Source organism: Tachyglossus aculeatus, chromosome 9 (genome assembly GCF_015852505.1).
Source record: "Tachyglossus aculeatus isolate mTacAcu1 chromosome 9, mTacAcu1.pri, whole genome shotgun sequence".
NCBI classification, from domain to species: domain Eukaryota; kingdom Metazoa; phylum Chordata; class Mammalia; order Monotremata; family Tachyglossidae; genus Tachyglossus; species Tachyglossus aculeatus.
In genome coordinates, this window is record NC_052074.1 from 20210637 (window position 1) to 20225938 (window position 15302).

The 15302-nt window shown below is 40.2% G+C and overlaps 1 protein-coding gene across 2 annotated transcripts in view; it reads left to right on the forward strand.

Annotated features, from left to right (window-relative positions):
* MACROD2 (mono-ADP ribosylhydrolase 2) overlaps positions 1 to 15302 on the forward strand; it is a 1236128-nt gene that overhangs the window by 1113638 nt on the left and 107188 nt on the right. For both annotated transcript variants that reach the window (XM_038750842.1, XM_038750843.1), the window contains exon 9: positions 13765 to 13846. In XM_038750842.1, coding sequence (XP_038606770.1) covers positions 13765 to 13846 — 82 coding nt within the window. The remainder of the gene's footprint in view (positions 1 to 13764; positions 13847 to 15302) is intronic.

The window sequence follows — 15302 nt, forward strand, 5'->3', positions numbered from 1 at the left end:
CTCTATTTTTCTGACCTGGATGCAAATCCACTGAAAACATTTAGCTCATTTTTGGAAACTTTCCAGTATAAAACCCCACAGGCAACAACTGAAACATATCCAGATGCTAGTTTAGCTGCCACCAAGTATCTGAATTTTTTTCAAAGAGATAGGGTCATTTTAGAGGTATGAATGTATTTTTTTTCTATTTCACAGTGTTTCTGCTGTCACAGATTTTTCAAACAAATAGCAATTCTATCAGAAGTCATGGACACCCCCACCCCCATTCTTCTGGAACATAGGTTTTTCATTAAGCATTTTAGCTAGAAAGTTCTTAGGGAATTTATGTGCCATTTGTCAGCCAGTCCGCCAATCATATTTATTGAGCTGTTACTATGTGCAGAGCACCGTACTAAGCATTTGGGAGAGAACAGTAAACAGACATATTCCCTGCCCACAGTGATCTTAGAGGCTAGAAGGGAGACAAACATGAATATAAATAAATAAATTGCAGATATATACATTAGTGCTGTGGGGCTTGTGATGGCGGGGAGAGGGAGAAGGGGAGCAAGTCAGGCAACGCAGAAGAGAGAGAAGAGGAAAGGAGGGCTTACCATTTGTCCGGCAATGGTGAGCTTGTTTGGATCCAGGGTGCTGTGGTGTTGCAGGAAACCGCTCTTGAGTGTGCTGTGTGTCAAACACTGTGAGAACTAGAGACTAGGTTTTCCTTATGAAGTGTGGCCAGAATCCAAACTCCACATTTAAAGACTGGATGTGCTTGTGGGCAGGGAACATATATTGTACTCTCCCAAGCACTTAACACAGTGCTACACACAGAGTGTACTGTACAGACTACTAATTCATTTACCTACCATTTTGGACCGAGAAGTCTGTGGGCAGGGATCATGTTAACCACTCTTTTGAGTTGTGCTTTCCCAAGCTCAACATACTGTAACGTGGCCTAGTAGCATGATCTAGTGGATAGAGCACTGCCTGGGAGTTAGAGACACCTGGGTTCTAATTCCAGATCTGCCACTTGCCTGCTGTGAAACCTTGGGCAACTCATTTAACTTCTCTGTGCCTCAGTTACCTTATCTGTAAAATCAATCAATCAATCAATCGTATTTATTGAGCGCTTACTGTGTGCAGAGCACTGTACTAAGCGCTTGGGAAGTACAAGTGGGCAACATATAGAGACAGTCCCTACCCAACAGTGGGCTCACAGTCTAGAAGGGGGAGAATTAAGACTGTGAGCCCCATGTAGGACATAGACACTGACCAACCTGATTAGCTTTTATCTATCCCAGTGCTTAGTACATTGCCTGGTGCATAGTAAACACATAAAAAATTCCATAAAAAATGCTCTGCACACAGAAAGTGTTTAATAAATACCATTTATTGATGGATCATTGAGCCTGATTTTATCCCTGGTGTAGAGGGGAGAAAGCACTGCTTAATTCTGTGTAGGATTGTCCATGGAACCTTAATCAAACCATGGTATTTATTGAGCACTTAATAATAATAATAATAATGGTATTTGTTAGGTGCTTATTATATGCCAGGCACCATTCTAGGTGCTGGAGTAGATACAAGTTAATCGGGTTGGACACAGTCCCTGTCCCACATAGGGCTCACAGTCTTAATCTCCATTTTACAGATGAGGGAACCAAGACACAGAGAAGTGAAGTGACTTGCCCAAGGTCACACAGCAGGCAAGTGGCAGAGGTGGGATTAGAATCCATGACCTTCTGACTCCCAGTCTCATGCTCTGTCACTAGGCCATGCTTAAGTGATGCAGAGCACTTGGGAGAGTGCAATGCAACATAGTTTGTAGATATGTTCCCTGCCCACAAGGTGAAGGAGTTTACAGCTTGAGGGAAGAGGGGAGAGATGTTCTTCCCCCATTCATGCCCAGTGCAGCCACACTGAACTTCATCCTTGGGGAAGCATATTAGCAATAGCCCAAAGAGGCATTATTCATTCTATCATTCATTCATTCAATTGTATTTATTATTATTAATAATAACAATAATAATAATAATGGCATTTATTAAGCGCTTACTATGTGCAAAGCACTGTTCTAAGCACTGGGAAGGTTACAAGGTGATCAGGTTGCCCCACGGGGAGCTCATAGTCTTAATCCCCATTTTACAGATGTGGTAACTGAGGTACAGAGAATAATAATAATAATAATAATAATGGCATTTATTAAGCGCTTACTATGTGCAGAGCACTGTTCTAAGCGCTGGGGGGATACAAGGTGATCAAGTTGTCCCACGTGGGGCTCACAGTCTTCATCCCCATTTTACAGATGAGGTAACTGAGGCGCAGAGAAGTGAAGTGACTTGCCCAAGGTCACACAACAGACATGTGGTGGAGTTGGGATTTGAACCCATGACCTCTGACTCCAAAGCCCGGGCTCTTTCCACTGAGCCACGCTGCTTCGCTAAGTGAAGTGACTTGCCCAAAGTCACACAGCTGACAGTTGGCGGAGTCGGGGTTTGAACCCATGACCTCTGATACCAAAGCCCGTTGCTCTTTCCACTGAGCCACGCTGCTTCCCAGCGCTTACTGTGTGCAGAGCACTGTACTAAGCGCCTGGGAAGTACAAGTTGGCAACATATAGAGATGGTCCCTACCCAACAGCAGGCTCACAGTCTAGAAGAGGGAGGCAGACAACAAAACAAAACATATTAACAAAATAAAATAAATAGAATAAATATGTACAAATAAAATAAATAAATAAATAAATAGAGTAATAACGTGGTAGGGGTGGTGTATCCATTTTGGATATTTCTGCCTTTAATTTGACCCTTACCAATGCTCCTCTCTCCACATTCTCCTTAATGCAATAATAATTATTATTATTGTATTTGTTAAGCACTCACTATGCACCAGGCACTGTAATAAGTGCTGGGGTAGATACAAGCAAGTCAAGTTGGACACAGTCCCTGTCTCACATGGGGATCACAGTCTAAATGCCCATTTTACAGGTATGGTAATTGAGGCATGGGGAAGTGAAGTGACTTCCCCAAGGTCACAAAGCAGACACGTGGAGGAGCAGGATTAGAACCCATGACCTTCTAACTCCCAGGCCTGTGATCTATCTGCTACGCCATGCTACTTCTCCAACATGTGCTTTAAAGGGATTGACGTGAAAGTGTGTAGAGAGCTACTTGACCAGATAGTAATCTTCTGCTTATAACACACTTCAAGGTTAAAAAAAAAAAAAAAAAAGAAGGGAATGGAATGGAAGGAGGTTAATTTCACCCGATGTTCACAGGAGAACATTGAAGTTCCACTGGATGGAGCAGACAGGAGAATAGGATTCAATTTGTGGTGAATAATGAATGTCCCAGGAGGTCTAAGTCACATTTCCTCAGAGGGATGAAATGAGCGGGCCCTATGAATTCTCTGTGTTAATTTATGGTCCAAAAATTAAAAAATTGCAGTTTCACTTATACAAATTATATACAGCTATGCTTTTTGATGCAGTGGGGTTGTGACATGAAATTGTGGCTTTATAGTGATTATAAATTAGGATCCATTTCAGAACCCCTAGAAAAATAATATGAAATTCCTTAAAATTCTGTTTATTGGAATGTTAAATATCCTTAACTGGTTAAATATCTGTTAGAATAATTAAATTATATCACATTAATCAAGTGAGGAATTGTATATGATTCCTTCCTCCCTTCAAGGCCCTGCTGAGAGCTCACCTCCTCCAGGAGGCCTTCCCAAACTGAGCCCCTTCCTTCCTCTCCCCCTCGTCCCCCTCTCCATCCCCCCCATCTTACCTCCTTCCCTTCCCCACAGCACCTGTATATATGTATATATGTTTGTACATATTTTTTACTCTTTATTTATTTATTTATTTTATTTGTACATATCTATTCTATTTATTTTATTTTGTTAGTATGTTTGGTTTTGTTCTCTGTCTCCCCCTTTTAGACTGTGAGCCCACTGTTGGGTAGGGACTGTCTCTATATGTTGTCAATTTGTACTTCCCAAGCGCTTAGTACAGTGGTCTGCACATAGTAAGCGCTCAATAAATATGATTGATGATGATGATGATGATATGATTATGAGTGTTTGCAGGAGTCTGTAGAAATAGTAACTTGTTCTGCTGACAAGGATAGTGGTTTTTCAATTTTTGTGAAGAATTTGTCCAATTCATATTGAATAATCCCCTCCTTGCTTTCTTAATGTTTCTAGAAGTAAGCTAATTCCCTCTGAATACCTTTGCGTACCTTTTAACTCCTCTCCCCATCTGCGGCATCTTCTTTAATCATATTTATAAGTTCATCTGCGTTATTAAAAAGTGAAGCAAGACCTTTTAATTCTGAAAGCTTAGTTGGTGGTAGAGACACCCTAACAATGATCTGTTTAGGCATCAAGTAGTGATGGATTAGATTGCTGAAATTAGATCAGGTCTCTTTCAGAGAGTCCTCTGAATGCGATGCAATTAGTTCTTTGCCAGTTGTATCATTATTTTCTGAATTATATTATCCTCCCTGAAAGTTTAATCTCTTCGATATCTGGAAAATCTGACCCAAACTGTGAGCAGAAAGACCACCAAGCTCTGTTCATTGTTGATTTCTTCATCACAGCTTAGGTGAGGAGGAGACAGATGGGGGACTTACTAGTAGCATGTAACTGGAATCTCTGAGCTTTTGTGGGCAATTGGACATCATCAATTTTAAGTTGTGTCCCTGGGGTAGTTGTGGATAGTTGAAACTCACAGTAAGGTATCAAACAAACTGGCTGAATCCCTCGGATTGTGTGTCAATCAAGGAGTGTACAACTAGGGCTCCATGTCATCTCTATTTGCGATTTTGAAGATTTAGAAGATTAACTTTTCAATTAAAGGAACAAGAATTGAAATGTAGTTGTGTTATTTGGATGTAAAATCATCAAGATTGTATTTTAGAGTAGCCTTGGCACATGTTAGCTGAGGTGCCCACAGCCTTTAAAACCATCTCTTTGGGTTCATTCACTCATTCAGCCGTATTTATTGAGCACGCACTTTGTGCAGACCACTGTACTAAGTGCTTGAGAGAGTACACTATAACAATAAAAACAGACACTTTCCCTGCCCACAACGAGCTTACAGTCTACTGTCAATGTCCTAATCTTTGATCATAAAAATATATTAGAAACCAAATATGCATACTGTATTTACTCTTAATTGAAAGATGTTCCACTGAATCTTGTGAAGAAGGTTGCAGGTAAAAATATCAAAAATGGCCCCTGCCAATTACTTCTTACAGCATTCATTTCCAGAGCATTAATTAGGCTAATTTCCAGGAGAAAAAAAATCTTTTTGAGTCCACAGAACAAATACTCATTTTGTTGGGGTTGGCAGCAATTTTTTTTGGAAATAAATAGTTTCAGGAATTTGTATGTGTGAGAACAGTTGAGCGGTTGATGTAAATTGATGCTAATGTGTCAATTACACTTGAGCAACATCTTTGTAATTTGAGCACTTTCTATCTTAAAGATGGATCGAACATTAGCAGAATATAGCCTAGTTGCAAATAAAGCATCCTTCACAGATGCAAATGAATGTCTTTTTGCTTCTGCTTTTTCTAAATTGTGACCTATAACTGAAATCGGAAACATCAGTAAAAATCAGGAATCAGCAGTCTTTAGCATTCCAGCTGTAGGAACAGAATTAGGTCTAGGAGACAGATTTTACGGGATTACTGTACCAGAGGTTAAACAACAAGGCTCAGTATAATACTGGGACATCTGTTGGCTATTTTCAGAAAGCTGTCATTGTATCACAACCTCTTAAAATTAATTTTAGGGCCAATCCCTTAGCGGTAGTGCTCTCTTCCCCATAGTCCCTATGAAGAATTATGGGCCAAAATTGACATTTATGTCCAGCATATTTTTTTGTGCAGTGATACACCTAAAGGGTGTAGGGTCTTCTCTGAATGATGCCTGTCATTTATAATGGGCTGGTTTAATAACTTGAAATTGGTGAGATTAAGGTATGCTCTGAAATTGTTGCCTTGCCTTCATTTAGAAATTACTCTAATTCCAAGCACGCAGTCAACACAACTCTATTAGGCTATTAGTCAATCAGACCATCATATTTATGGTGTGCCTACTATATGCAGAGTCTTGTACTAAACTGTTTGGTAGGATAAAGTATACATTATCACTACCCTCAAAGCATTCACAGTCTATTGGGAAAAACACAATTGTGTTGGGCAGTATATTGGACCACATCATCTCCCCTCACTGGTCAAGATTGTGTCATGCTGCAGCAGCAGAGCATTGGAGTATAAACCTGGTCTATATCTGGCTGCAACTGGGGAACTAGAGTAGAGAGAGTGAATAATAATAATTTTGGTATTTGTTAAGCACTAATTATGTGCTAAACACTGTTCTAAGCACTGGGGTAGATACAAGGTAATTGGGTTGGACACAGTCCCTGTCCCACATGGGGCTCACAGTCTTAATCCCCATTTTACAGACGAGGTAACTGAGGCACAGGGAAGTTAAACGACTTGCCCAAGGTCACACAGCAGACCTCTGACTCCCGAGCCCCTGATCTTGTCACTAGGCCATACTGCTTCCTTAGTGAAGTGAGGGTTCCCCATCTCCTCGTCTTGAGGTACCCCTTTGTTAGGGCTTTCTTGGAGGGAATTGGAGCACTGAGCCAACAATTTTCAGGTCCTACGTGCCCAAATGTATTTTAATTTAAATATGCCTTCTGAATAAATTGTTTGGCTTCATTTAAATTGGGTATGTTAATATGTGACCATTCTGGTATAAAATTCCGTGCCATGAAATAAATTCTGCAGTACCTCTGAGAATCAATGGTTCCATTCCTGCTGGATTGGAAATCATTCTAGGTGATTGCTTTCTCGGGTTCTGCCATTTTAATCAGAGAGATTATTTCCCGCTGTAGCAAGAGCAAGATGTTATTGGGAGCCAGGCTTGAGGGGGGAAAAAAGCTTTTGTCCTCGAGAAATGCTCTTTAGAAAGCTTATGTTAATGAGCTTCATTTGAACTGTAATTGAAGTCTGCATGTCAGTCCCCATTTGAAACGCATTTTCTTTCAAATGAGAAAATGAGAAATGCACAGCAATGCTTACCCAAACCATGTCTGGCACAAATTCTTTGAAAAGTGATGGCAGTGGCTTCTCTGGTATTTAGCGATGCTGCTTCTGGCCCAGTCCCTTGAGGAAGAGAGTTTTCCTAAAATGAATTGTTCTGAGGCACACCAGCTAACAAGACCATAGGTCTGAGGCTTTGGGATTTTACTTCGCCTACTATGCACCATTTATAAGCTGATATCCAATAATGGACACACTCTTCTCCCTCGTGATTTTTAATTACTGTAACCCCAAAAAATCATAATTATTTTTGAATTGGCACCATCTTTGCAGATGTGCATAATCAAGAGAAAGAAAAAAAAGTAGAAAGAACTAGGAAGCAAGACTCTGCAACTCACAAAAGGAGGTTGCAGCTGGGGTGATGTTAGCATAACATAAGTGTCCTAATAAACAATAGCTCCATCACTGAAAGTGTAATTTTATGCCACTTTTTTTCCCTCCCCAGAATTACGAGGAAGAGTTTTGAATCACAGGCGCTATTATTGGCACATAGTCTTCTCCATTTAAGGGGGCAGAGGGCATAATATGTTTGTTATTCAATATAGGAGGGAGATTTGGATGCTTAACTGATCTGTGAGCTAGAGAAAAAAATCAGCTGTGTGCCCCTTCCTATAATTTTAAATGATGTCATTTTTGTTTGGTGTAAAATAGATTTTGTAATTTAACTGGCTATTGGAGGATTTTCATGCTCTATCATTTTCTCTGTAAGTCAAAATACTGACAGCCTGAGGAAAAGCTGACATTGGGTTGTCAACATGCTATCCTGCTGACTTTGGTTAAGTTCAGGCTGAATGCTCAGTCATCAAATGACTTCATACACTTGGAATAGCCTGGGAGGGCTGTGACAGAGCAGGTTGATCAGAGGGCGTCCAGTGGTGGAGAGTTGGGAAAGAGCAGTCCCTGGTCTGGTTGGAGGTAGCTCCAGGACCACCACTGGGGTTTCAGAGTTTGCAAGGTCATCCCCAGGATCCTTCTGGGGTCCAGATTAACAAATCACTCTAAAATTCCCTCCAATTTCTTTCTCTCTCACCAGAGGTCTCACTGGGCTTCCATGGTAACCAAGCTTCCAAGGTTACCTGGAGTTAATCAATCTGTGGTACTTTACTATGTACAAAGCACTGTTTTAAGCGCCGGGGAGGTTACAAGGTTATCAGGTAGTGCCCCTCTCCATCCCCCCCCATCTTAACTGCTTCCCTTCCCCACAGCACCTGTATATATGTATATGTGTTTGTACATATTTATTACTCTTTTTATTTATTTTACCTGTACATGTCTATTCTATTTATTTTATTTTGTTAGTATGGTTTTGTTCTCTGTCTCCCCCTTTGAGACTGTGAGCCCACTGTTGGGTAGGGACTGTCTCTAGATGTTGCCAACTTGTACTTCCCAAGCGCTTAGTACAGTGCTCTGCACACAGTAAGCGCTCAATAAATGCGATTGATTGATTGATTGATTGATTATTATTATTAATAATAATAGCAATAATAATAATGGTATTTGTTAAGTGCTCACTATGTGCCAAGCACTGTTCTAAGCTCTGGGGGAATACAAGGTAATCAAGTTGTCCCACATGGGGCTCACAGTCTTAATCCCCATTTTACAGATGAGGTAACTGAGGCACAGAGAAGTCAAGTGACTTGCCCAAAATCACACAGCTGACAGGTGACAGAGCTGGGATTAGAACCCATGACCTCTGACTCCCAAACCCGTGCTCTTTCCACTGAGCCACGCTGCTTCTCTAAAATGATGGTATTTGTAAATCGCTTACTATGTGCGAAGCACTGTTCTAAGCGCTGGGGGAGAAACAAGGTGATCAGGTTGTCCCATGTGGGGCTCACAGTCTTAATCCCCATTTTACAGATGAGGTAACTGAGGCACAGAGAAGTAAAGTGACTTGCCCAAAGTCACACAGCTGACAGGTGGCAGAGCTGGGATTAGAACCCATGACCTCTGACTCCCAAGCCCGTGCTCTTTCTACTGAGCCACGCTGCTTCTCTGAAATGATGGTATTTGTAAATCGCTTACTATGTGCGAAGCACTTTTCTAAGCGCTGAGGGAGAAACAAGGTGGTCAGGTTGTCCCATGTGGGGCTCACAGTCTTAATTCCCATTTTACAGATGCGGTAACTGAGGCACAGAGAAGTCAAGTGACTTGCCTAAAGTCACACAGCTGACAAGTGGCGAAGCCGGGATTAGAATACATGGCCTCTGACTACCAAACCCATGCTCTTTCCACTGAGCCACACAGCTTCTCTGTATTGCACACTTACTGTGTGCAGAGCACTGTACTAAGCACTTGGGAGAATCCAATACAACAGAGGTGGTCGACACGTAACCTGCCCACAAGGAGCTTACAGTCTAGAGGGGACACCCTAGATCTTAATGGAGTTAGAGCCTCAAATGTGGGCACAAGTGCTGTTTTGGGTTTGGGCTAGGGATGTGCATCTGTGGGAGATGAGATATCCTAAGGAACCAGCTTCCTGAAATAAAACAAGAAGAAGTAGGAGCATGATGCTGTGGACAAATGACAGATAAACTGAGCTTGTAAAGATCAGTGAAGCATCCACTTTAAAAAAAAATAAATTGTTCAGATTTTATGCACCTAGAAGTAATCTCAAATGCAGAAATGCCCTTTAAGTTTTTATGGGAGCAAGTAGAAATAAGCACAAACTCATCAGTACATTCCCTTGTTATGCGTTAGTTTTTTGGTGTTCTTTTAATGCCTTTTTAGTAGCTTGGAGAGTGCCATCAAAATTTAACATGCCCTCTGGTATAGACCACAATTATGGTACATCCAAAAACCCAGGAAAATCCTCCTGAGTGACCCTTGACAAGGAAATTAGAATATCAGAGCAGAGGCAGCTTACAGGCTCTATTGAAGCTTTTCCATTCCTGCAGCTTGAATGTAATCCTCCTTTTTTTTTTCCCCTCCCCTCTCTTTTTCTATCAGTTGCTGATATGGCTATCCAAAATGGAAGCTGCTTAAACATAACGGGAACCATTTTCTTAAATGTTTCTTTTCAAATAGACTTCTCCCGGCAAAATTGAAACCAGAATCCAAAGTGTCCTTTAAATATATAGTGCAAGGAGCAAACTGAAAAATGGCAATAATTCTCCAGATCTGATCCATAGTTCTGCATGTCATGGCATAAAATGGATAAGAGCAAAATGTTGGAAATAAATTTTCCTCCAAGTCACGAGTGCTGCTAAGATCCAAGAGTAGCTTGGAATAAGACTCCTGCAAAGGAAAAGAAAAGTGTGTTCCCAATCAAGCCCTATACATACTGGATTTGGTCTTGGATGCAGAGTAGTGGTTGAAACAAATTCTTTTTTTGTATTTCTTCTTGGTCAATTGAAGTTTTGGAGTGGAGCAGAGCTTTTACTCTTGGAACTAAAGTAGTGAACATGTTAAATATTTCTAGCAGGAAGGAAAGTATTCATGGGTCAAACCATCCAGTGTGGTCATTTTGCCAGCATCCAGCTCCATTAGATTCAGTCGAAATGGCCTTGGATGATTGGGTAGGCAGCCCTGCATTTATAACAGCATCAGTATCTTCACAACGGTGTCAACCTTCTCACCATGGTGATGACAGAAGAGCCTTGGCATCAATATCTCCTTAGCAAAGATCCATTTTGTTCTTATTTTCTTGTCAGCTAACTTGATTGTCAGCCCTGATTTATGCCACAAAAAGTAATTAAAATAATCTATACAGTGGTGACTCTTTCACTGAGAGAGCCATAATATTGTATGCAGAGATAAGGGTTTATAAAATGTTAACCCATCATCTTGGAAGGTTTCAATCGGTTTGGTTTATTGGGTATTTAGAGTAGAGAAACCACCCTAGGATACACTCCTTTACTAGCCTCTATTTAACGATCATATTTGCATGCATCCTATACCTTTGCACACTTGCCACTTGTCATTGAGATAGGAAATTACATTATTCAGAATTTGCAAAATATCACTGAAAATAGGATTATCTTAGCTGTGTCAGCTGCCCTGTGACCGGGAATTGTGAAAAATGGAGGTCAGCTTCAGATATTCCAAACATGCAGCACTATGTAACCCTCTTCAGGGGACAGTGGATATTAGGCTGAAAAAGATTAATGGAGCCAATGCCATCATGTTTTTATGGCATTAAGCCAATTTTTAAAAATTGATGGATATTTAAACTACTTTTCTCCTTTACTGTTGACCTATAGACCTATAATGGCACTCAAAGAAAACATATCAAGAAGTGTCCTTTAAAAAGGTTAACTTTTAAAGGTTTCTTTGACCTCCAAATCTATGGAAAACTTGTGTGAGTTGTTCAGAAGAGCAGACACAACAGTTTTAACCCTAATGACCTATCAGTATACAGTGCAATTTGATATTCTGCTCCACTGCAGTAACGCGGCCTTTAGCAACAACAATTCTGTGGTCTATAGTCCACTCAATAATCTCTAGTCTCAAATCCAGAGCTCCTGAGGGTAGGAAAACTCAATGGAGGTAATAGAGGGAAAACACAAACACACTGAAGTATTGGTAAGTGTCGCTATAATAATTTAATAGTCTGGTCTCCTGTGCGAGGGATGGAATCTGACTCAATAGTTGTATCTCTGTGGACAGTCATATTGGCAATGTGATGAGGGTCAGTTATCAGCACCTGTGGGGACCAGAAGAAACTGTTTGCAAATCAGCTACCAGAGATCTTAAAGGGAAGAATTTCATTACAGTATTTGGAAAACATCATAAGAGGCAGCCAGGGATCAAAACAGGACATTCTCTGATTAATTCAGGTTTGGGTATAGTGCCCAGAAGATGTGAGGGCAAACCGTACCTCCAAATCTCAGAAATGCCTAGGTTACATAATCCCATGCTGCACGTAGAACCTGGCCCCATAATAATCTTTTTTTAATGATATTTGTTAAGTGCTTACTATGTAGTGAACCCTGTTCTAAGTACTGGGGAGTTGGCTTGGCTTTTTCTGTTCTATTTTACCAAAAGGAAGATTGTTTAATAATAGGACTAGTATAGTACTTAAGTGTTTACTGTGTGCAGAGCACTCTGCTTAAGCACTGGGAAAGTATAACTGGTGGAAATTAGATACAATCCCTGGTAGTAATAATAATTATGGTATTTGCTAAGCACTTACTATGTGCCAGTCACTGTCCAAAGCTCTGGGGTAGATACAAGGTAATCAGGTTGGCCACAGTTCCTGTCCCACATAGGGCTCGCAGTCTTAATCCCCATTTTACAGAGGAGGGATCTAAAGCACAGAGAAGTTAAGTGACTTGCCCAAGGTGTCACAGCAGACAAATGGTGGAGCCAGGATTAGAACCCATGACCTTCTGACACCTTGGCCCATGCTTTAACCATTAGGCCATAGTGCAGGAGAGGGCAGAGGCAACAGTCACATAAAGAGCGAAAAAACAATAAATTACTAAAGCAAAATAAAAGACAAGGACTAATGCACAAATATGGAACAAACGTTTGAGTTTAAGGAAACCAAAGGCATGTTTATGCTCCTACAAGATGTGAACTTATCTGAATCACTGGTTGAAAAGCAGTTGAACAGACTACCGCTATTATGCATATGTTAATCTAGGTTCCTGTTTGCTTGGTGTAGTTCTAGTCAGTGAAATTCATTTCACATCTAAAGACTTCTGGCAGTTAGAAAAATGGGATTGCCTGCACAGTGTTTTACTTTTGCATTTCAATGTCTATTTTCAACAAATATATGCCATATTAATAGTTTTAGTGACCCTATGTCCCCTTCATCTAATTAGCTTTTTTTCAATCGCATTTCTGACTGTATTAAATTGAGAGCAAATGATTTCATGTAAATTAAAACCACATGAAAGCCTTTTAAGCCCGATGAAAATACTAAGAAGCTTTTTTTTTTCTGACAGAGATAGAATAAAGCACTCTTTGCTTACCCACTTACTCAATTATTATCTTGTTAGACACCTCTCATGTGACTCTTCCATCAAACCTTAACTCTAGATTCTCATACTTAGGAATGTCAGGCTTTACTTTAACATGCTCTGTGCTTATGTATGGTAAGTATTTCTCTACTAGGCCAATAGAATACCTTCCCTTGGAAGACTATTATGTGCATTTGCACCAAAAGAAGGCAGTTCACCAAAGTTGACTAGATTACCAAAATTTGGGATTTTGGGGGACATTTAAAAACACATGTTTAACTGTCTAAGAATTGGGACAGTCTCATCTAAAAAGCAACAAGCCTTTCTTGCCCCAAAACACCGCCCCCCTCCCGAGCTGCTTTTCCTTTCTTGAATTGTTGGAATGATCACATTCAGGTAGGAACATTCTCAGTATTTGCACACTTTAGGTTCCACTGTATTTTGGGATTTGGAATATGGGTGTTGCAGATTGCTAGGGTCTCTAGTCTCTAATTCCACACTCTTCATTCTGTTATGCTTCCTATTTGTCCCCATCTCCAAGAGGGAAGAGGAAGTTCTGGTGCCCTAATAACCTCTTTCTAAGTCAGCCTATTTAACAGAGAATACATTAATCCACATAAATGCTTGTTTGTGAATTAAGTACATATGATTTGCTATTTGTTTCTAATGAAAAGCAACCTTAGTCCAAATGGTTCTTGGCAGTGACAATTATAACAATTTTTCACTGTGAATCTCTGTGTGTCTTGCAGATGGAGCGGATCATCTTTTGTGTCTTCTTGGATGTTGACTACAAAATTTTCAAGAAGAAAATGAGCGAGTTCTTTCCTATAGGTATGTTGTCAGTTACCATGGGAATGTTGTTAACTTTGGCAGTAGGTTTTTGACACCGAGTTCTGAAGGACTTGTTTCTTAGAGCTGTTCGTTTCTACCATGAGGGGGAAGTATGTATGTAGATGTTTGCAGATTATCCACTATATGACTTAGTAGTACCCTTCCAAAGCCACACATAGTTGAGAATGTTTAGCTGAGAATGTGTACTTTAGGCAAATCCTGGAAGAGTAGCCTTATCAAACACATTGCAAGAATTGCAGCAGTATTTAAAGAATTGTGGTGCCCCCCCCACCCCCCGCTATATCCAGCCTGTGATCCTCAGACTGATCGACATTTAAATCACCCAAAGCAGTTAATTGTCTCTCACATATGTAATACTTGTATATGTGTGTGTGTGTGTCTATGGTGTGCATATGTATATAATCTTAGTCTGTGGCATCTGAATGATGAAAGCTTACTATGATTAACAATCACTGCCAAAAAGGCCAGGTTAGAAATAATTAACCAGGTAGGAGCATTCTTTCTGTGCAAATTTCTTGGAAACAGGTTCTCATCTAAATAACTATTCCAGAGTGGCCAATTATTGCCTTTGGAAGGGATGCCATTCATCAAAAAATCTCAATTCCGACATTAAAAAAGCTACCCACATCTAGTTTCATTTGACTGACTGAGGCTAGATTCACAATTGAAAGAGGTGGTGGAAAATCACAGAAATCCACTTTTGTCTGAGTTATCAAATTAAGCTTTCTACGAAAATTTACGGGAAAATTGCTAATCCTCCATTCCAATTTGGGATATATTCATATGCCAAATACAGATTCTTTATTCAATCACATTTATTAATGAAATTTTCTGTGGTGTTATCTGTGGCTAGGAACACATTTTATTCTTGTCAAAGGGTGATGAAAAAGAGCATAATTGAAAAGGCCTGTAATTATTATGAACCTCTATTAAGGTGTCTACTTGAGGCAAACGGCATGGCAGGGAAAAAATGAAAAGAAAATGAACAGATCCTGCATGTTTCATACTGACACAAATGTTAGCAGCCTCAATTACAGGCTAATGAAAGGGGACATGGTAACTAGTGCTTTTTGTCACAATTCAACATAGCAGTAAAGTAAAAGGTTAGGCTGTATTTGGGAAGATGGTGTTTTTGTCATGAAGTTGTTTGTTATGGCCAGGGAATGTGTCTACCAACTCTGTTATATCATACTCTCCCAGCACTTAGTACAATGCTCTGCATACAGTAAGTACTCAACAAATACCACACAGATTGATCATTCATAAGCAAGGTTTAGAATCTGAACACTAAGTTAAAATTCAAATAAATCTAAAAGGAAAGAATGATATTGTAAATATTTTTTGTCGGTCTCCCCCCATTAGAGTGCAAGTTCCTAGTGAGCAGCAACTGCCACTTCTTTTTTCTGTAGTGCCCAAGTACCTAATACAGGGCTCA